At 52.5% G+C, this 21,652-nt stretch overlaps 1 protein-coding gene across 1 annotated transcript in view; it reads left to right on the plus strand.

Moving 5' to 3' along the window:
• The window catches only part of LOC140722764 (uncharacterized), a 30,701-nt gene extending 9,297 nt beyond the window's left edge, over positions 1-21,404 (plus strand). The window contains exons 3-6 of the mRNA XM_073037445.1: positions 19,566-19,713; positions 20,032-20,108; positions 20,391-20,443; positions 21,255-21,404. Coding sequence (XP_072893546.1) covers positions 19,566-19,713; positions 20,032-20,108; positions 20,391-20,443; positions 21,255-21,404 — 428 coding nt within the window. The remainder of the gene's footprint in view (positions 1-19,565; positions 19,714-20,031; positions 20,109-20,390; positions 20,444-21,254) is intronic.
• The last annotated feature ends 248 nt before the right edge of the window (positions 21,405-21,652 follow it).

The following is a 21,652-nucleotide window of genomic DNA, read 5'->3' on the forward strand; positions in this document are numbered from 1 at the left end:
CCTGTGACAGACCCTGTGGATATGGGGAGAGCACGGCCTGGGTAGTGTGGGTCCTTATGATGGGTGCTGCTTTCCTGTGACAGACCCTGTGGATATGGGGAGAGCACGGCCTGGGTAGTGTGGGTCCTTATGATGGATGCTGCTTTCCTGTGACACACCCTGTGGATGTGGGGAGAGCACGGCCTGGGTAGTGTGGGTCCTTATGATGGATGCTGCTTTCCTGTGACAGACCCTGTGGATATGGGGAGAGCACGGCCTGGGTAGTGTGGGTCCTTATGATGGGTGCTGCTTTCCTGTGACAGACCCTGTGGATATGGGGAGAGCACGGCCTGGGTAGTGTGGGTCCTTATGATGGATGCTGCTTTCCTGTGACAGACCCTGTGGATATGGGGAGAGCACGGACTGGGTAGTGTGGGTCCTTATGATGGATGCTGCTTTCCTGTGACAGACCCTCTGGATATGGGGAGAGCACGGACTGGGTAGTGTGGGTCCTTATGATGGATGCTGCTTTCCTGTGACAGACCCTGTGGATATGGGGAGAGCACGGCCTGGGTAGTGTGGGTCCTTATGATGGATGCTGCTTTCCTGTGACTGACCCTCTGGATGTGGGGAGAGCACGGCCTGGGTAGTGTGGGTCCTTATGATGGATGCTGCTTTCCTGTGACAGACCCTGTGGTTATGGGGAGAGGACGGCCTGGGTAGTGTGGGTCCTTATGACGGATGCTGCTTTCCTGTGACAGACCCTGTGGATATGGGGAGAGGACGGCCTGGGTAGTGTGGGTCCTTATGACGGATGCTGCTTTCCTGTGACAGACCCTGTGGATATGGGGAGAGCACGGCCTGGGTAGTGTGGGTCCTTATGATGGATGCTGCTTTCCTGTGACAGACCCTGTGGATATGGGGAGAGCACGGCCTGGGTAGTGTGGGTCCTTATGATGGACGCTGCTTTCCTGTGACAGACCCTGTGGATGTGGGGAGAGCACGGCCTGGGTAGTGTGGGTCCTTATGATGGATGCTGCTTTCCTGTGACACACCCTGTGGATATGGGGAGAGCACGGCCTGGGTAGTGTGGGTCCTTATGATGGATGCTGCTTTCCTGTGACGGACCCTGTGGATATGGGGAGAGCACGGCCTGGGTAGTGTGGGTCCTTATGATGGACGCTGCTTTCCTGTGACGGACCCTGTGGATATGGGGAGAGCACGGCCTGGGTAGTGTGGGTCCTTATGATGGATGCTGCTTTCCTGTGACGGACCCTGTGGATATGGGGAGAGCACGGCCTGGGTAGTGTGGGTCATTATGATGGACGCTGCTTTCCTGTGACGGACCCTGTGGATATGGGGAGAGCACGGCCTGGGTAGTGTGGGTCATTATGATGGATGCTGCTTTCCTGTGACGGACCCTGTGGATATGGGGAGAGCACGGCCTGGGTAGTGTGGGTCATTATGATGGATGCTGCTTTCCTGTGACGGACCCTGTGGATATGGGGAGAGCACGGCCTGGGTAGTGTGGGTCCTTATGATGGATGCTGCTTTCCTGTGACGGACCCTGTGGATCTGGGGAGAGCACGGCCTGGGTAGTGTGGGTCATTATGATGGATGCTGCTTTCCTGTGACTGACCCTCTGGATGTGGGGAGAGCACGGCCTGGGTAGTGTGGCTCCTTATGATGGATGCTGCTTTCCTGTGACAGACCCTGTGGATATGGGGAGAGCACGGCCTGGGTAGTGTGGGTCCTTATGATGGATGCTGCTTTCCTGTGACAGACCCTGTGGGTATGGGGAGAGCACGGCCTGGGTAGTGTGGGTCCTTATGATGGATGCTGCTTTCCTGTGACACACCCTGTGGATATGGGGAGAGCACGGCCTGGGTAGTGTGGGTCCTTATGATGGATGCTGCTTTCCTGTGACAGACCCTGTGGATACGGGGAGAGCACGGCCTGGGTAGTGTGGGTCCTTATGATGGATGCTGCTTTCCCGTGACAGACCCTGTGGATACGGGGAGAGCACGGCCTGGGTAGTGTGGGTCCTTATGATGGATGCTGCTTTCCTGTGACAGACCCTGTGGATATGGGGAGAGCACGGCCTGGGTAGTGTGGGTCCTTATGACGGATGCTGCTTTCCTGTGACAGACCCTGTGGATATGGGGAGTGCACGGCCTGGGTAGTGTGGGTCCTTATGATGGATGCTGCTTTCCTGTGACACACCCTGTGGATACGGGGAGAGCACGGCCTGGGTAGTGTGGGTCCTTATGATGGATGCTGCTTTCCTGTGACACACCCTGTGGATATGGGGACAGCACGGCCTGGGTAGTGTGGGTCCTTATGATGGATGCTGCTTTCCTGTGACAGACCCTGTGGATATGGGGAGAGCACGGCCTGGGTAGTGTGGGTCCTTATGATGGAAGCTGCTTTCCTGTGACACACCCTGTGGATACGGGGAGAGCACGGCCTGGGTAGTGTGGGTCCTTATGATGGATGCTGCTTTCCTGTGACAGACCCTGTGGATACGGAGAGAGCACGGCCTGGGTAGTGTGGGTCCTTATGATGGATGCTGCTTTCCTGTGACAGACCCTGTGGATACGGGGAGAGCACGGCCTGGGTAGTGTGGGTCCTCATGATGGATGCTGCTTTCCTGTGACAGACCCTGTGGATATGGGGACAGCACGGCCTGGGTAGTGTGGGTCCTTATGACGGATGCTGCTTTCCTGTGACAGACCCTGTGGATATGGGGACAGCACGGCCTGGGTAGTGTGGGTCCTTATGATGGATGCTGCTTTCCTGTGACAGACCCTGTGGATATGGGGAGAGCACGGCCTGGGTAGTGTGGGTCCTTATGATGGATGCTGCTTTCCTGTGACAGACCCTGTGGATATGGGGAGAGCACGGCCTGGGTAGTGTGGGTCCTTATGATGGATGCTGCTTTCCTGTGACAGACCCTGTGGATACGGGGAGAGCACGGCCTGGGTAGTGTGGGTCCTTATGATGGATGCTGCTTTCCCGTGACAGACCCTGTGGATACGGGGAGAGCACGGCCTGGGTAGTGTGGGTCCTTATGATGGATGCTGCTTTCCTGTGACACACCCTGTGGATATGGGGAGAGCACGGCCTGGGTAGTGTGGGTCCTTATGATGGATGCTGCTTTCCTGTGACAGACCCTGTGGATATGGGGAGAGCACGGCCTGGGTAGTGTGGGTCCTTATGATGGACGCTGCTTTCCTGTGACAGACCCTGTGGATATGGGGAGACCACGGCCTGGGTAGTGTGGGTCCTTATGATGGACGCTGCTTTCCTGTGACACACCCTGTGGATATGGGGAGAGCACGGCCTGGGTAGTGTGGGTCCTTATGATGGATGCTGCTTTCCTGTGACACACCCTGTGGATACGGGGAGAGCACGGCCTGGGTAGTGTGGGTCCTTATGATGGATGCTGCTTTCCTGTGACAGACCCTGTGGATATGGGGAGAGCACGGCCTGGGTAGTGTGGGTCCTTATGATGGATGCTGCTTTCCTGTGACAGACCCTGTGGATATGGGGAGAGCACGGCCTGGGTAGTGTGGGTCCTTATGATGGACGCTGCTTTCCTGTGACAGACCCTGTGGATATGGGGAGAGCACGGCCTGGGTAGTGTGGGTCCTTATGATGGACGCTGCTTTCCTGTGACAGACCCTGTGGATACGGGGAGAGCACGGCCTGGGTAGTGTGGGTCCTTATGATGGATGCTGCTTTCCTGTGACAGACCCTGTGGATATGGGGAGAGCACGGCCTGGGTAGTGTGGGTCCTTATGATGGATGCTGCTTTCCTGTGACAGACCCTGTGGATATGGGGAGAGCACGGACTGGGTAGTGTGGGTCCTTATGATGGATGCTGCTTTCCTGTGACAGACCCTGTGGGTATGGGGAGAGGACGGCCTGGGTAGTGTGGGTCCTTATGACGGATGCTGCTTTCCTGTGACTGACCCTCTGGATGTGGGGAGAGCACGGCCTGGGTAGTGTGGGTCCTTATGACGGATGCTGCTTTCCTGTGACAGACCCTGTGGTTATGGGGAGAGCACGGCCTGGGTAGTGTGGGTCCTTATGATGGATGCTGCTTTCCTGAGACACACCCTGTGGATGTGGGGAGAGCACGGCCTGGGTAGTGTGGGTCCTTATGACGGATGCTGCTTTCCTGTGACAGACCCTGTGGATATGGGGAGAGCACGGCCTGGGTAGTGTGGGTCCTTATGATGGATGCTGCTTTCCTGTGACACACCCTGTGGATGTGGGGAGAGCACGGCCTGGGTAGTGTGGGTCCTTATGATGGATGCTGCTTTCTAGTGACAGACCCTGTGGATGTGGGGAGAGCACGGCCTGGGTAGTGTGGGTCCTTATGATGGATGCTGCTTTCCTGTGACAGACCCTGTGGATGTGGGGAGAGCACGGCCTGGGTAGTGTGGGTCCTTATGATGGACGCTGCTTTCCTGTGACAGACCCTGTGGATATGGGGAGAGCACGGCCTGGGTTGTGTGGGTCCTTATGATGGATGCTGCTTTCCTGTGACAGACCCTGTGGATACGGGGAGAGCACGGCCTGGGTAGTGTGGGTCCTTATGATGGATGCTGCTTTCCTGTGACAGACCCTGTGGGTATGGGGAGAGCACGGCCTGGGTAGTGTGGGTCCTTATGACGGATGCTGCTTTCCTGTGACAGACCCTGTGGGTATGGGGAGAGCACGGCCTGGGTAGTGTGGGTCCTTATGATGGATGCTGCTTTCCTGTGACACACCCTGTGGATGTGGGGAGAGCACGGCCTGGGTAGTGTGGGTCCTTATGATGGATGCTGCTTTCCTGTGACAGACCCTGTGGATATGGGGAGAGCACGGACTGGGTAGTGTGGGTCCTTATGATGGATGCTGCTTTCCTGTGACAGACCCTGTGGATATGGGGAGAGCACGGCCTGGGTAGTGTGGGTCCTTATGATGGATGCTGCTTTCCTGTGACTGACCCTCTGGATGTGGGGAGAGCACGGCCTGGGTAGTGTGGGTCCTTATGATGGATGCTGCTTTCCTGTGACTGACCCTCTGGATGTGGGGAGAGCACGGCCTGGGTAGTGTGGGTCCTTATGATGGATGCTGCTTTCCTGTGACAGACCCTGTGGTTATGGGGAGAGGACGGCCTGGGTAGTGTGGGTCCTTATGACGGATGCTGCTTTCCTGTGACAGACCCTGTGGATGTGGGGAGAGCACGGCCTGGGTAGTGTGGGTCCTTATGACGGATGCTGCTTTCCTGTGACACACCCTGTGGATGTGGGGAGAGCACGGCCTGGGTAGTGTGGGTCCTTATGATGGATGCTGCTTTCCTGTGACAGACCCTGTGGATATGGGGAGAGCACGGCCTGGGTAGTGTGGGTCCTTATGATGGATGCTGCTTTCCTGTGACAGACCCTGTGGATATGGGGAGAGCACGGACTGGGTAGTGTGGGTCCTTATGATGGATGCTGCTTTCCTGTGACAGACCCTGTGGATATGGGGAGAGCACGGCCTGGGTAGTGTGGGTCCTTATGATGGATGCTGCTTTCCTGTGACTGACCCTCTGGATGTGGGGAGAGCACGGCCTGGGTAGTGTGGGTCCTTATGATGGATGCTGCTTTCCTGTGACAGACCCTGTGGTTATGGGGAGAGGACGGCCTGGGTAGTGTGGGTCCTTATGACGGATGCTGCTTTCCTGTGACAGACCCTGTGGATATGGGGAGAGCACGGCCTGGGTAGTGTGGGTCCTTATGACGGATGCTGCTTTCCTGTGACAGACCCTGTGGATATGGGGAGAGCACGGCCTGGGTAGTGTGGGTCCTTATGACGGATGCTGCTTTCCTGTGACAGACCCTGTGGATATGGGGAGAGCACGGCCTGGGTAGTGTGGGTCCTTATGATGGATGCTGCTTTCCTGTGACACACCCTGTGGATGTGGGGAGAGCACGGCCTGGGTAGTGTGGGTCCTTATGATGGATGCTGCTTTCCTGTGACACACCCTGTGGATGTGGGGAGAGCACGGCCTGGGTAGTGTGGGTCCTTATGATGGATGCTGCTTTCCTGTGACACACCCTGTGGATATGGGGAGAGCACGGCCTGGGTAGTGTGGGTCCTTATGATGGATGCTGCTTTCCTGTGACACACCCTGTGGATATGGGGAGAGCACGGCCTGGGTAGTGTGGGTCCTTATGATGGATGCTGCTTTCCTGTGACAGACCCTGTGGATATGGGGAGAGCACGGCCTGGGTAGTGTGGGTCCTTATGATGGATGCTGCTTTCCTGTGACAGACCCTGTGGTTATGGGGAGAGCACGGCCTGGGTAGTGTGGGTCCTTATGACGGATGCTGCTTTCCTGTGACAGACCCTGTGGATATGGGGAGAGCACGGCCTGGGTAGTGTGGGTCCTTATGACGGATGCTGCTTTCCTGTGACAGACCCTGTGGATATGGGGAGAGCACGGCCTGGGTAGTGTGGGTCCTTATGACGGATGCTGCTTTCCTGTGACAGACCCTGTGGTTATGGGGAGAGGACGGCCTGGGTAGTGTGGGTCCTTATGACGGATGCTGCTTTCCTGTGACAGACCCTCTGGATGTGGGGAGAGCACGGCCTGGGTAGTGTGGGTCCTTATGACGGATGCTGCTTTCCTGTGACAGACCCTCTGGATGTGGGGAGAGCACGGCCTGGGTAGTGTGGGTCCTTATGACGGATGCTGCTTTCCTGTGACAGACCCTCTGGATGTGGGGAGAGCACGGCCTGGGTAGTGTGGGTCCTTATGATGGATGCTGTTTTCCTGTGACAGACCCTGTGGATACGGGGAGAGCACAGCCTGGGTAGTGTGGGTCCTTATGATGGATGCTGCTTTCCTGTGACAGACCCTGTGGGTATGGGGAGAGGACGGCCTGGGTAGTGTGGGTCCTTATGACGGATGCTGCTTTCCTGTGACTGACCCTCTGGATGTGGGGAGAGCACGGCCTGGGTAGTGTGGGTCCTTATGACGGATGCTGCTTTCCTGTGACAGACCCTGTGGTTATGGGGAGAGCACGGCCTGGGTAGTGTGGGTCCTTATGATGGATGCTGCTTTCCTGAGACACACCCTGTGGATGTGGGGAGAGCACGGCCTGGGTAGTGTGGGTCCTTATGACGGATGCTGCTTTCCTGTGACAGACCCTGTGGATATGGGGAGAGCACGGCCTGGGTAGTGTGGGTCCTTATGATGGATGCTGCTTTCCTGTGACACACCCTGTGGATGTGGGGAGAGCACGGCCTGGGTAGTGTGGGTCCTTATGATGGATGCTGCTTTCTAGTGACAGACCCTGTGGATGTGGGGAGAGCACGGCCTGGGTAGTGTGGGTCCTTATGATGGATGCTGCTTTCCTGTGACAGACCCTGTGGATGTGGGGAGAGCACGGCCTGGGTAGTGTGGGTCCTTATGATGGATGCTGCTTTCCTGTGACAGACCCTGTGGATGTGGGGAGAGCACGGCCTGGGTAGTGTGGGTCCTTTTGATGGATGCTGCTTTCTAGTGACAGACCCTGTGGATGTGGGGAGAGCACGGCCTGTGTAGTGTGGGTCCTTATGATGGATGCTGCTTTCCTGTGACAGACCCTGTGGATGTGGGGAGAGCACGGCCTGGGTAGTGTGGGTCCTTATGATGGATGCTGCTTTCCTGTGACACACCCTGTGGATGTGGGGAGAGCACGGCCTGGGTAGTGTGGGTCCTTATGATGGATGCTGCTTTCCAGTGACAGACCCTGTGGGTATGGGGAGAGCACGGCCTGGGTAGTGTGGGTCCTTATGACGGATGCTGCTTTCCTGTGACAGACCCTGTGGGTATGGGGAGAGCACGGCCTGGGTAGTGTGGGTCCTTATGACGGATGCTGCTTTCCTGTGACAGACCCTGTGGGTATGGGGAGAGCACGGCCTGGGTAGTGTGGGTCCTTATGATGGATGCTGCTTTCCTGTGACGGACCCTGTGGATAGGGGGAGAGCACGGCCTGGGTAGTGTGGGTCCTTATGATGGATGCTGCTTTCCTGTGACGGACCCTGTGGATAGGGGGAGAGCACGGCCTGGGTAGTGTGGGTCCTTATGATGGATGCTGCTTTCCTGTGACAGACCCTGTGGATATGGGGAGAGCACGGCCTGTGTAGTGTGGGTCCTTATGATGGATGCTGCTTTCCTGTGACAGACCCTGTGGATATGGGGAGAGCACGGCCTGGGTAGTGTGGGTCCTTATGATGGGTGCTGCTTTCCTGTGACAGACCCTGTGGATATGGGGAGAGCACGGCCTGGGTAGTGTGGGTCCTTATGATGGGTGCTGCTTTCCTGTGACAGACCCTGTGGATATGGGGAGAGCACGGCCTGGGTAGTGTGGGTCCTTATGATGGACGCTGCTTTCCTGTGACAGACCCTGTGGATACGGGGAGAGCACGGCCTGGGTAGTGTGGGTCATTATGATGGATGCTGCTTTCCTGTGACAGACCCTGTGGATACGGGGAGAGCACGGCCTGGGTAGTGTGGGTCCTTATGATGGACGCTGCTTTCCTGTGACAGACCCTGTGGATACGGGGAGAGCACGGCCTGGGTAGTGTGGGTCCTTATGATGGATGCTGCTTTCCTGTGACAGACCCTGTGGATATGGGGAGAGCACGGCCTGGGTAGTGTGGGTCCTTATGATGGATGCTGCTTTCCTGTGACAGACCCTGTGGATATGGGGAGAGCACGGCCTGGGTAGTGTGGGTCCTTATGATGGACGCTGCTTTCCTGTGACAGACCCTGTGGATACGGGGAGAGCACGGCCTGGGTAGTGTGGCTCCTTATGATGGATGCTGCTTTCCTGTGACTGACCCTCTGGATGTGGGGAGAGCACGGCCTGGGTAGTGTGGGTCCTTATGATGGATGCTGCTTTCCTGTGACAGACCCTGTGGATATGGGGAGAGCACGGCCTGGGTAGTGTGGGTCCTTATGATGGATGCTGCTTTCCTGTGACGGACCCTGTGGATATGGGGAGAGCACGGCCTGGGTAGTGTGGGTCCTTATGATGGATGCTGCTTTCCTGTGACTGACCCTCTGGATGTGGGGAGAGCACGGCCTGGGTAGTGTGGGTCCTTATGATGGATGCTGCTTTCCTGTGACAGACCCTGTGGTTATGGGGAGAGGACGGCCTGGGTAGTGTGGGTCCTTATGACGGATGCTGCTTTCCTGTGACAGACCCTGTGGATATGGGGAGAGCACGGCCTGGGTAGTGTGGGTCCTTATGACGGATGCTGCTTTCCTGTGACAGACCCTGTGGATATGGGGAGAGCACGGCCTGGGTAGTGTGGGTCCTTATGACGGATGCTGCTTTCCTGTGACAGACCCTGTGGATATGGGGAGAGCACGGCCTGGGTAGTGTGGGTCCTTATGATGGATGCTGCTTTCCTGTGACAGACCCTGTGGATATGGGGAGAGCACGGCCTGGGTAGTGTGGGTCCTTATGATGGATGCTGCTTTCCTGTGACAGACCCTGTGGATACGGGGAGAGCACGGCCTGGGTAGTGTGGGTCCTTATGATGGATGCTGCTTTCCTGTGACAGACCCTGTGGATACGGGGAGAGCACGGCCTGGGTAGTGTGGGTCCTTATGATGGATGCTGCTTTCCTGTGACACACCCTGTGGATGTGGGGAGAGCACGGCCTGGGTAGTGTGGGTCCTTATGATGGATGCTGCTTTCTAGTGACAGACCCTGTGGATGTGGGGAGAGCACGGCCTGGGTAGTGTGGGTACTTATGATGGATGCTGCTTTCCTGTGACACACCCTGTGGATGTGGGGAGAGCACGGCCTGGGTAGTGTGGGTCCTTATGATGGATGCTGCTTTCCTGTGACAGACCCTGTGGATGTGGGGAGAGCACGGCCTGGGTAGTGTGGGTCCTTATGATGGATGCTGCTTTCTAGTGACAGACCCTGTGGATGTGGGGAGAGCACGGCCTGGGTAGTGTGGGTCCTTATGATGGATGCTGCTTTCCTGTGACAGACCCTGTGGATATGGGGAGAGCACGGCCTGGGTACTGTGGGTCCTTATGATGGATGCTGCTTTCCTGTGACAGACCCTGTGGATGTGGGGAGAGCACGGCCTGGGTAGTGTGGGTCCTTATGATGGACGCTGCTTTCCTGTGACACACCCTGTGGGTATGGGGAGAGCACGGCCTGGGTACTGTGGGTCCTTATGATGGATGCTGCTTTCCTGTGACAGACCCTGTGGATGTGGGGAGAGCACGGCCTGGGTAGTGTGGGTCCTTATGATGGATGCTGCTTTCCTGTTACAGACCGTGTGGATATGGGGAGAGCACGGCCTGGGTAGTGTGGGTCCTTATGATGGACGCTGCTTTCCTGTGACAGACCCTGTGGATATGGGGAGAGCACGGCCTGGGTAGTGTGGGTCCTTATGACGGATGCTGCTTTCCTGTGACAGACCCTGTGGATACGGGAGAGCACGGCCTGGGTAGTGTGGGTCCTTATGATGGATGCTGCTTTCCTGTGACAGACCCTGTGGATATGGGGAGAGCACGGCCTGGGTAGTGTGGGTCCTTATGATGGATGCTGCTTTCTAGTGACGGACCCTGTGGATGTGGGGAGAGCACGGCCTGGGTAGTGTGGGTCCTTATGATGGACGCTGCTTTCCTGTGACACACCCTGTGGATACGGGGAGAGCACGGCCTGGGTAGTGTGGGTCCTTATGATGGACGCTGCTTTCCTGTGACAGACCCTGTGTGTATGGGGAGAGCACGGCCTGGGTAGTGTGGGTCCTTATGACGGATGCTGCTTTCCAGTGACAGACCCTGTGGATATGGGGAGAGCACGGCCTGGGTAGTGTGGGTCCTTATGATGGACGCTGCTTTCCTGTGACAGACCCTGTGGATACGGGGAGAGCACGGCCTGGGTAGTGTGGGTCCTTATGATGGATGCTGCTTTCCTGTGACAGACCCTGTGGATATGGGGAGAGCACGGCCTGGGTAGTGTGGGTCCTTATGATGGATGCTGCTTTCCTGTGACAGACCCTGTGGATACGGGGAGAGCACGGCCTGGGTAGTGTGGGTACTTATGATGGATGCTGCTTTCCTGTGACAGACCCTGTGGATATGGGGAGAGCACGGCCTGGGTAGTGTGGGTCCTTATGATGGATGCTGCTTTCCTGTGACAGACCCTGTGGATATGGGGAGAGCACGGCCTGTGTAGTGTGGGTCCTTATGACGGATGCTGCTTTCCTGTGACAGACCCTGTGGATATGGGGAGAGCACGGCCTGGGTAGTGTGGGTCCTTATGATGGATGCTGCTTTCCTGTGACAGACCCTGTGGATATGGGGAGAGCACGGCCTGGGTAGTGTGGGTCCTTATGATGGATGCTGCTTTCCTGTGACAGACCCTGTGGATATGGGGAGAGCACGGCCTGGGTAGTGTGGGTCCTTATGACGGATGCTGCTTTCCTGCGACAGACCCTGTAGATATGGGGAGAGGGCCAAATCCACTACTTTGTGAAGGATTTTCTGTTCAAGAGCATTGGTGTTTCCATTCCAGGCAGTGAAGAGCCAGTCAATATACTCTCCACCACACATCTCTGGAAGTTTGTCAGAGTATCAGATGTCTTGCTGAATCTTCACAGGATTCTGAAGAAGTAGAGGTGCTGCCCTGCTTTCTTTGTAATTGCACTGATGTGCTGGGCCCAGGACAGATCGTCTGAGATGATAACACCGAGGAACTTAAAGTTGCTGACCCTCTCCACCTCCGATCCCTCAATGAGGTCTGGCTCACACACCTCTGGTTTCCTCCTCCTGGAGTCAATGGTCAGCTGCTTCATTTTGTTGACATTAAACTCTCTCTGTCCTCCTTTGGTAGTGGTGCGATTGTCACCCTTTTGAAGCAGCTGGGAACCTCCGATTCCAGCAGGGAGAGATTGAAGAATTCCTCGAACACTCCCACAGTTGGTTGGCACAAGTTTTCAGTTCCCTACCAGGTAGACCGTCAGGACCTGATATCTTGTGAGGTTTCACCCTGTCTAACGATGTTCTGATGTCTTCCTTCAAGTCTGAGATCACAGGGTCAACAGGAGCCACCGGGGTAGTTTTATTCCCCCTTTCGAAGCGTGTATAAAAGGTGTTGAGCTCATCTGGGAGTGAAGAATCACGGCCATTCTTGATGTCAGATTTTGCCTTGTAGGAAGTGATGGCCTGCAGACCCTGGCAGAGCTGAGTAGGTAAAATGTCGGCACCACACTGTGGGCTGAAGGGCCTGTACTGTGCTGGAGAGATCAATGTTCGATCTGTCAGTGCCTGACTGAAGGTCGGGAGAGAGAGTGTAAAAGGAGCAGATTCAGGTAGGGCCGGTCATTTTCAGCTGTGCAGGTGCGGTAAGTATCGGTGTTGGAGGCTGAAACTCAGCTGAAATAAAAGGGAGGGATGGTCAAGCAGAGCGGCCATTGTCAGACTGTGTCAGTGAAAGAGTGGGAAGGCTTCAGTGTGAACAGCCAGAGGCACAGAGAAGAAGAGATGAGCCTCTTTTTCAGTACAGAGTATTTAGGAAGGAATGCTCCTCCTGTCAGATGTGGGAATTCAGCTTACCTGACTGTTTCCCTGATGACTACATCTGCGGGAAGTGCACCCAACTTCAGTGCCTGACTGACCGGGTCACGGAGCTGGAGTTGGATGTAATTAGGATCATCCGGGAAGCTGAAGGTTTTATAGATGAGAATTGTGAAAGGTGGTCACAGCCACAGTACAGGATTTGCACAGTAGATGAGTGACCACCAGGAGAGGTAAGGGGATGGGGAAGTCAGTGCAGTGTTCCCCTGGGGCCATTCCCCTCAGCAACAAGTATATCTCTTTGGATCCTGCTGGGGGACGACCCATCGGGGCACGGCAGCAGCAGTAGCCAGGCTGGTGGAACTGGCTGGCTCTGAGACTCCACAGGGAATAGTAACGTCAGGCAGTATGGCAGTTGTAGGAGACTCGAAGACTGGGGGACAGAAAGGAGATACTGCAGCCACAAGAGAGAGACCAGGATAGTGTGTGGACTTTCTGGTGCGAGGGTCTGGGATGTATTGGAGCGGCTGCAGGATATTCTCAAGGGGGAGGGTGAACAGCCAGAGCTCGTGGTGCATATTGGCACGAATGACAGAAACATAAAAGGGGAAGAGGTCCTACGCAGTGAGTATACAGAGTTGGGAAAGAGGCTGAAGAGAAGGACCTGCAAGGTAGTAATCTCCGGATTACTCCCAGTGCCACGGGCTAGTACAGGTAGGAATGGGGTGATAGCACAGATGATGAGTGGCTGCTGAGATGGTGCAGGGACAGGGTTTCATGTTCTTTGATCATTGGAATCTTTTCTGGGGAAGGGGTGACCTATACAAGAGGGACAGGTTGTACCTGAGCTGGATGGGAACCAATATCCTGACCCGGAGGTTTGCTGATGCTACTCGGGAAAGTCTCAACTAGTTTTGCAGGGGGCTGGGAACTAAAGCCCCAGGTCAGTGATGGAAACATCGGACCAGTAGGTAGATGTTAGGGAAGGAATTGAAAAGCAGATTCGAAATAACAGGTATGATGGGTCAGGTTGTGTGAAGTTTGTATATGTTAATGCTTGGAGTATTATGGGTAAAGGTGATGAACTTAGAGCATGGATCAGTACATGGAACTACAATGTGGCCATTACTAAAACTTGGTTGAAAGAGGGGCAAGAATGGGTGATTTATGTATCAAGTTTTAATATTTCAGAAGATAGAGAAGGTGGTAAAAGAGGTGGTGATGGATGGGGGGAGTTGCACTACTAATCAGGGACAGTATCACAGCAGCACTCAGGGGAGACATAATGGAGGGGTCAGACTCTGAGTCCATTTGGATAGAACTCAGGAATAGGAATAACACAGTGCAATCACACTGACGGGATTGAACAACAGGCGTTTCCCCCTACCGACTTGCCAATAGCCACCGGGACATTGAGGGGCAGATAGGTGATCAGATTAAGGAAATGTGTGAAAATAATAGGGTTGTTGTCATGGTGGTTTCAACTTCCCTAATATGAACTGGGATTTTCTTCATGCAAGTGGGTGAGATGGAGAAGAATTTGTTAAAAGTATCCAGAAGGGTTTCATAAATCCACATATGTCCACATATGTGTATGGTCCATGGAGAGGAGGGACTGTACTGGACGTGGTGTTGGGTAATGATCCTGGCCAGGTGTCTGACCTTTCAGTGGGTGAGCAGTTAGGGAACAGTGACCACAACTCCTTAACTGTCAGGACAGTGATAGATAAGGATCGGTATGGTCCTTGCAGGAGAGATTTAAATTGGAGTAGGGCAAATAATGTGGGCATTAGTCAGGAACTAAGGAGTGTTAATTGGGGACACCTTTTCTCTGGTAAGTCCACATCTGACACATGGAGGGTATTTAAAGATCAATTACACAGGGTACCTGAAAGATATGTGCCTGTTAGAAGGAAGGACAGAGATGGAAAGATAAGAGAAGCTTGGATGTCCAGAGAGGTGATGAATTTTGTCAAGAAGCAAACGTAAAACCTCTGAAGTCAGGATCAAACAAAACACATGAGGAGTATAAAGAAATCAAAAAAGAGCTAAAGAAGGGAATTCAGAAAGACAGGAGGGGCAAAGAAAAGTCCTTGGCAAGTAGGATTAAGGTAAATCCCAAGGCATTCTCTACATACGTCAAGGAAGAGGATAACTAGGGAAAGGGTAGGACAACTCAAGGATTCTTTGCTTGAATGCAGAGAATGTGAGTGAGGTACTTAATGAGCACTTTGCTTTAGTATTTACCAAGGAAAGGGATGTGGAGGACCAGGAGATCAGTGCTGAGTGTATAAATATGTTAGGGTGTTTAGAGGTCAAGGAAGAGGAAGTGTTGGGCCTCCTGATGGGTTTTAAGTTGAATAAATCCCCAGATCCCAATGGGATTTCTCCCAGGTTATTTTAGGAGGCAAGAGATGAGATTGCTGGGGCCTTGACCAGTATCTTCATGCCGTCTCTTACCACAGGTGAGATCCCAGAAGACTGGTGAGTAGCTAATATTGCACCTCTGTTTAAAGAATGAAACAAGGGAAAATCATGGGAACTAGAGACTCAAACATGAGGAAATCTGCAGATGCTGGAAATTCAAACAACACACACAAAATGCTAGTGGAACACAGCAGGCCAGGCAGCATCTTTAAGGAGAAGCACTGTCGACGTTTCGGGCCAAGACCCTTCATCAGTGCTTCTCCTTATAGATGCCTGGTCAGCTGTGTTCCACCAGCATTTTGTGTGGGAGCTATAGACTGGTGAGTCTCACCCCACTATCATCAGACTCTTGAACAAACATCTGGTCTGATAGGAGGATCTGTCCTGGGACCAGCACGTAAGTGTCATTACAAAGAAGGTTATGGCAGCTCCTTTACCTTCTGAAATATTTTCCACAGATACAGTCTGTCACCTAAAACTGACCAACTTCTATAGATGTGTGGTGGAGACTATTTCTGACTGGTTACATCACGGCCTGGTATGGAAACACCAATGACCAAGATCAGAACAGTAGTGGATGCAGCCCAGTCCATCACATGAAAAGCCCTCCCCACCATTAAACACATCTACAAGCAGCATCCATTATCAAGGACCCCATCATCCAGTCCATGCTGTCTTCTCACTGCTGCCATCGGGAAGGAGGTACAGGAGCCTTAGCTCCCACACTACCCCTCAAACCATCAGGCTCCTGAACCAGTGTGGATAATGTCAATATTTATCTCAGAGTTTCTTAAATACCCCTAATATATCTGACTCTACCACCACCCCTGGCAGGACGTCCATGCGCCCAGCACTCTCTGTGTGTAAAAAATATAAAGAAAAAAACTTAGCTTTGAAAATTATGGCCCCTGGTATTAGCCACATCCATCCTGGGAAATAAATAGCTGGCTGTCCATTCGATCCATTCCTCTTCCCATCCTTTACACCTTTATCAAGTCCCCTCTCATCCTCCTTCTCTCCAGTGATAAAAGCCTGAGCACACTCTCGAAAGCTTCCACATCCTTCCCATAATGAGGTGAGCAGAACCACCCAACCCAGTCTGCCCTGACACACATGGGGAGCAGGGAAACATTGTAAAGGCCATGGTGGGGAGGAAGGGAATGGGGAAGAGTGAAGGTGAGTGAAGGAGGGGTAGGAGGGGAAAGACTGGGGTGGAGGGAATACCATGGGGAGAGGAAGGAGAGTTGGGAGGGGACATCCACAGTACATCTATAGAAATCTGCTGTCTCTTCAATTATAATTTATTATTATAAACTGATTATTATTAGATTATTAAAACATAAATTATTAGAGTATTATAATTACTGTGGAAAGGAGAAGTACAGACAGACATTGTTTACACTTCTTGCTGCCTCAGTAAAGCAGCCAACGTAATCAAAGACCCCACCGCGGACATTCTCTCATCTCCCCCTCCCATCGGGCAGTAGATACAAAAGTCTGAAAGCACGTACCACCAGGCTCAAGGACAGCTTCTACCCCCACTGTCATCAGACTCTTGAACAGACATCTTGTACAATAAGAGGATCTGTCCTGGGACCAGTACGTAAGTGTCATTACAAAGAAGGCATGGCAGCTCCTCTACTTTCTGAGAAGTTTGCACAGATTCAGTCTGTCACCTAAAGCTTTGACCGACTTCTATAGATGTGTGGTGGAGAGTATTTCTGACTGGTTACACCATGGCCTGGTCTGGAAACACCAATGCCCAAGATCAGAACAGTAGTGGATACAGCTCAGTCCATCACAGGGAAAGCCCTCCCCACCATTAAACACATCTACAAGAAGCATCCATCATTAAGGACCCCACCATCCAGTCCATGCTGTCTCTCACTGCTGCCATCGGGAAGGAGGTACAGGAGCCTTAGGTCCCACACTACCCCTCAAACCATCAGGCTCCTGAACCAGTGTGGATAATGTCAATATTTATCTCAGAGTTTCTTAAATACCCCTAATATATCTGACTCTACCACCACCCCTGGCAGGACGTCCATGTGCCCAGCACTCTCTGTGTGTAAAAAATATAAAGAAAAAAACTTAGCTTTGAAAATTATGGCCCCTGGTATTAGCCACATCCATCCTGGGAAATAAATAGCTGGCTGTCCATTCGACCCATTCCTCTTCCCATCCTTCACACCTTTATCAAGTCCCCTCTCATCCTCCTTCACTCCAGTGATAAAAGCCTGAGCACACTCTCGAAAGCTTCCACATCCTTCCCATAATGAGGTGAGCAGAACCACCCAACCCAGTCTGCCCTGACACACATGGGGAGCAGGGAAACATTGTAAAGGCCACGGTGGGGAGGCAGGGAATGGGGAAGAGTGAAGGAGAATGGAGGGGTAGGGTGGAAAGACTGGGGTGGAGGGAATACCATGGGGAGAGGAAGGAGAGTTGGGAGGGGACATCCACAGTACATCTTTAGAAATCTGCTGTCTCTTCAGTTATAATTTACTATTATAAACTGATTATTATTAGATTATTAAAACATAAATTATTAGAGTATTATAATTACTGTGGAAAGGAGAAGTACAGACAGACATTGTTTACACTTCTTGCTGCCTCAGTAAAGCAGCCAGTGTAATCAAAGACCCCACCCCGGACATTCTCTCATCTCCCCCTCCCATCGGGCAGTAGATACAAAAGTCTGAAAGCACGTACCACCAGGCTCAAGGACAGCTTCTACCCCCACTGTCATCAGACTCTTGAACAGACATCTTGTACGATAAGAGGATCTGTCCTGGGACCAGTATGTAAGTGTCATTACAAAGAAGGCATGGCAGCTCCTCTACTTTCTGAGAAGTTTGCACAGATTCAGTCTGTCACCTAAAGCTTTGACCGACTTCTATAGATGTGTGGTGGAGAGTATTTCTGACTGGTTACACCATGGCCTGGTCTGGAAACACCAATGCCCAAGATCAGAACAGTAGTGGATGCAGCCCAGTCCATCACAGGAAAAGCCGTCCTCACCATTAAACACATCTACAAGCAGCATCCATCATCAAGGACCCCACCATCCAGTCCATGCTGTCTTCTCACTGCTGCCATCGGGAAGGAGGTACAGGAGCCTTTGGTACCACATCAGCGAGTTAATACCCTTCAAACCATCAGGATCCTGAATCAGTTTGGATAACTTCAATTCCTATTTCAGTGTTTCTTAAATGCCCCAATATATCTGACTCTACCACCACCTTGACAGGGCTGCTTGTAGGTGTCTTTAATGGTGAGGACGGCTTTTCCTGTGATGGACTGGGCTGCATCCACTACTGTTCTGATCTTGGGCATTGGTGTTTCCATACCAGGCTGTGATGCAACCAGTCAGAAATTCTCTCTGTTTACAGAACTGACTTCTGACATCCAGCTGATACTTTCCTCCAGTCACCTTAAAATTATGCCCCTGGTATTAGCTAAATATTTATTAATTTATTGAGATACAGAGTGGAACAGACCCTACTTGTCCTTCCAGCAATGCCCCTGTTTATTCCTTCACCTCATCACGATGCAATTTACAATGTCCAATTAACCTACCAACCAGTACGCCTTTGGAATTTGTGAGGAAACTGGGACACCTGGAGGAAACCCACATGGTCACGGGGAGAACATATAAACTCCTTACAAGCAGTGGTGAGAACTGAACCCGGGTCACTGGTACTGTAAAACGTTGTGTTTACCACTATACCACCATGCAGCCCCCTGGTGTGAGCCTCTTCCACCCTGGGTGTCCACTCCATCTATGCCTCTTACCATCCTGTAGACCTCCATCATGTCACCTCTCACTCAATTAATTATCCTAAGACATTAATCCCAGCAACATCCTGGTAAATCTCCTCTGTACACTCTCTAAAGCTTCCACATCCTTCCTATACTGATGTGACCACAAGCACACATGCCCTGCCACCTATGGAAACCAGGTGAAGATTGTAAGGGGAGATGGAAGAGAATGGGGTACAGTGAAGGAGAATGGAGAGGTAGAAGAGGAAAGAGTGGGATGGAGGGAAGTTGGAAAGGCGAGAGGAATGAGAGTTGAGAGGAGGCAACAGGGGAGAGGTAACAGAAGGAGACCGGAGGTTGGGATGAGAGAAGGGTCTGGTGTATAGGATGAAGATAGGGGACTGGATGGGAGGAGGGGTGCTGAAAGGGAGCTTCCTTGGGGAGGAGAGGTAAGGAAGTTTCTGGAAGTTTCCCTCTAAGACACCCACTCCCCTGACTTGTAAATACATTGCTGTTCTTTCAGTGTCACTGGAACAAAACCCTGCAAATGCAAAACATCATTGTGGGTGTCCCTACACATCAAAGACTGCAGCAGTTCAATAAGTCAGCTCACCACCACCACCATCATGGGCACCTCTGATGGAGCAGTTTATCATTGGCTCAGCCTCTGCAACTCTCACTGGAGATGAATTAAAAAAAAACAAAATTATTTGTGCCCAGGGGTTGCTGAGGGTGGAAGTACAGACGGGGGTTGTGGTTGGCAGAGAAAGAGGATGGGGAACGTGAGCTGTACATTAACACTGAACATCGTTCTGTCCCTCAGTCATAGACTCCGCACTCGGTGATCCGTGTGTAACCCACACCGTCCTGGATCAGCCCTGGAGGAGCACGGATTGTTACCACACAGTGTGTACCGGTGGACAATGGATGGATGATGGAAATCTTGAAGTGGGATGGTACCGATTTAACAGGTAAAGTGAGGAGATAATCACTGAGAAACTGGACACAGAAGGGGAATGTAAACAGGGGAACAAGGGATGTGTGAATGTGAAATTCAGGGAGACCGGGATCATCAGTGACTACACTGAGATGGGGAGTAAATACAGGGAGAGGGGAGATCCCACATTCTCAGGGTAGAGACAAGGGGGAGGTACAACAGAGAAGGAATTCCCAGGAATGGGGTGTTATTAACCAGAGACAGGGTACAGACAGGGTGAGTGTATTTTCCCATCTCTCTGAGTGAATAAGCCTCCTCAGATCAGGGACTGACTCTCCGATTGTTGTTTCAGTTCTGGAGGATGGAAGATTCCCGAGACGGTCGTTCCACAGGGTCGCTGCTCCGGGGAGAACCCAGGCTGGTTAAACGGTAGGGTCAGAGTTTACATCAGTGGGGCTTAGGTTTTTTCGGAGAAGGTCAGACTGAGGACCCGGATCCCTTTAGATACGAACACAGAACTCCACTTCCCTGCGAGGACTTCCCACAGTCACCCAGACCACACTCCGGACCTGTATCCTCATGGAGTTTGGTGGAGGAGCTCCAGCTTCCTGGAGATTCCCAGGAGTTGGGCTGTGGTTCCATGGATTCAGAGCTGGTGAATTCTCTGACTGTCGGTGAAATTTTTACAGTGATTTTGTCTGGGCTTTGCAGCTAAACCTGAGTTTGGGAACATCAGGGGTGGGGCTTCACCAGATGTCAGTCAAGTAAGGGATGGGGCTTCACAAGCTGTCAGTCACATCAGGGGCGGGGCTTCACCAATGTCAGTCACATGACGGGTGGGGCTTCACCTGATTTCAGTCACATAGGAGAGGGACAACAGCATCTGTCAACCACAGCTGGATCTGCATCTCTTCAGAGGCCCCTAGCATCGACACGGAACCTGATCTCCCTGAGAGATCTCCCCATAGTCGCTCAGACCACACTATGTATCATCATGGAGTCCAGTGTAGCAGTACTGACTTCCTGGAGTTGGGTTACAGAACCCATCTGACCACAGAACCCATTCTGGATAATTCCTGGCAGGGGTTCAATGGCCACAGACTCATTTCAGTGGTGGGGCAATCTCCAGGGAGTTGGGGAAGTCTGCAGACATCATCGTCCACCAATTAGTGGGATAAATTAATGGTTGCCATGGTAATGTAGCGGTTAGCATGTCGCTATTACGGCTCGGGACGTCGGAGTTCAGAGTTCAATTCCAGCATCATCTGTTCTCCCACCGTCTATACAGGTAGGTTAATTGGTCATTGTAAATTGTCCCATGATGAGGTTTGGGTTAATTGGGGTTGTTGAGGGTTACTTGGGTGGCGTGGCTCGAAGGGTCAGAAGACCTTACTCTGTGCTTTATTGCCAAATAGATAAATAATAAATTTAATTTACTAAACATTCAGTTCAATTGTGGAGAAAACATCAGAAATAGGAATAATACTGCAAGCTACAGACCAGTGTGTCTCAGGTCAGTGGTGGGGAAGCTCGTGGAGCTGATTCTTATGGATTAAATTTATGATCATTTGGAAGGTCATTGGTGAATTAGGGACAATGAATGAGCCTTTCTTTGTGCGGGACAAGTCATGTCTTACTGACTTGCTTGAGTTTTGTGAGGAGTTGACTGAGGTGATTGATGAAAGTAGAGCTGTGGATGTTGTCTTCAGAGAATTTGAACCATAGGCTCATCAGACAGAGGAGCAGATTTTGGCCACTTTGCCCTTTGAGTCTGCTCTGCCATTCTATCATGGCTGATTTACTGTCCCTCTCAACCCCATTCTCATGCCTTCTTCCGTAACCTTTGACACCCTCATGGAATAAGAACCTATCAACCTCAACTTTAAGTATACCCAATGACGTGACTTCCACAGCCATTTGTGGCAATGAATTCCACAGAATCACCACCCTCTGTCTAAAGAAATTCCTCCTCA

This window comes from Hemitrygon akajei, unplaced genomic scaffold, assembly GCF_048418815.1.
Source record: "Hemitrygon akajei unplaced genomic scaffold, sHemAka1.3 Scf000088, whole genome shotgun sequence".
NCBI lineage: Eukaryota > Metazoa > Chordata > Chondrichthyes > Myliobatiformes > Dasyatidae > Hemitrygon > Hemitrygon akajei.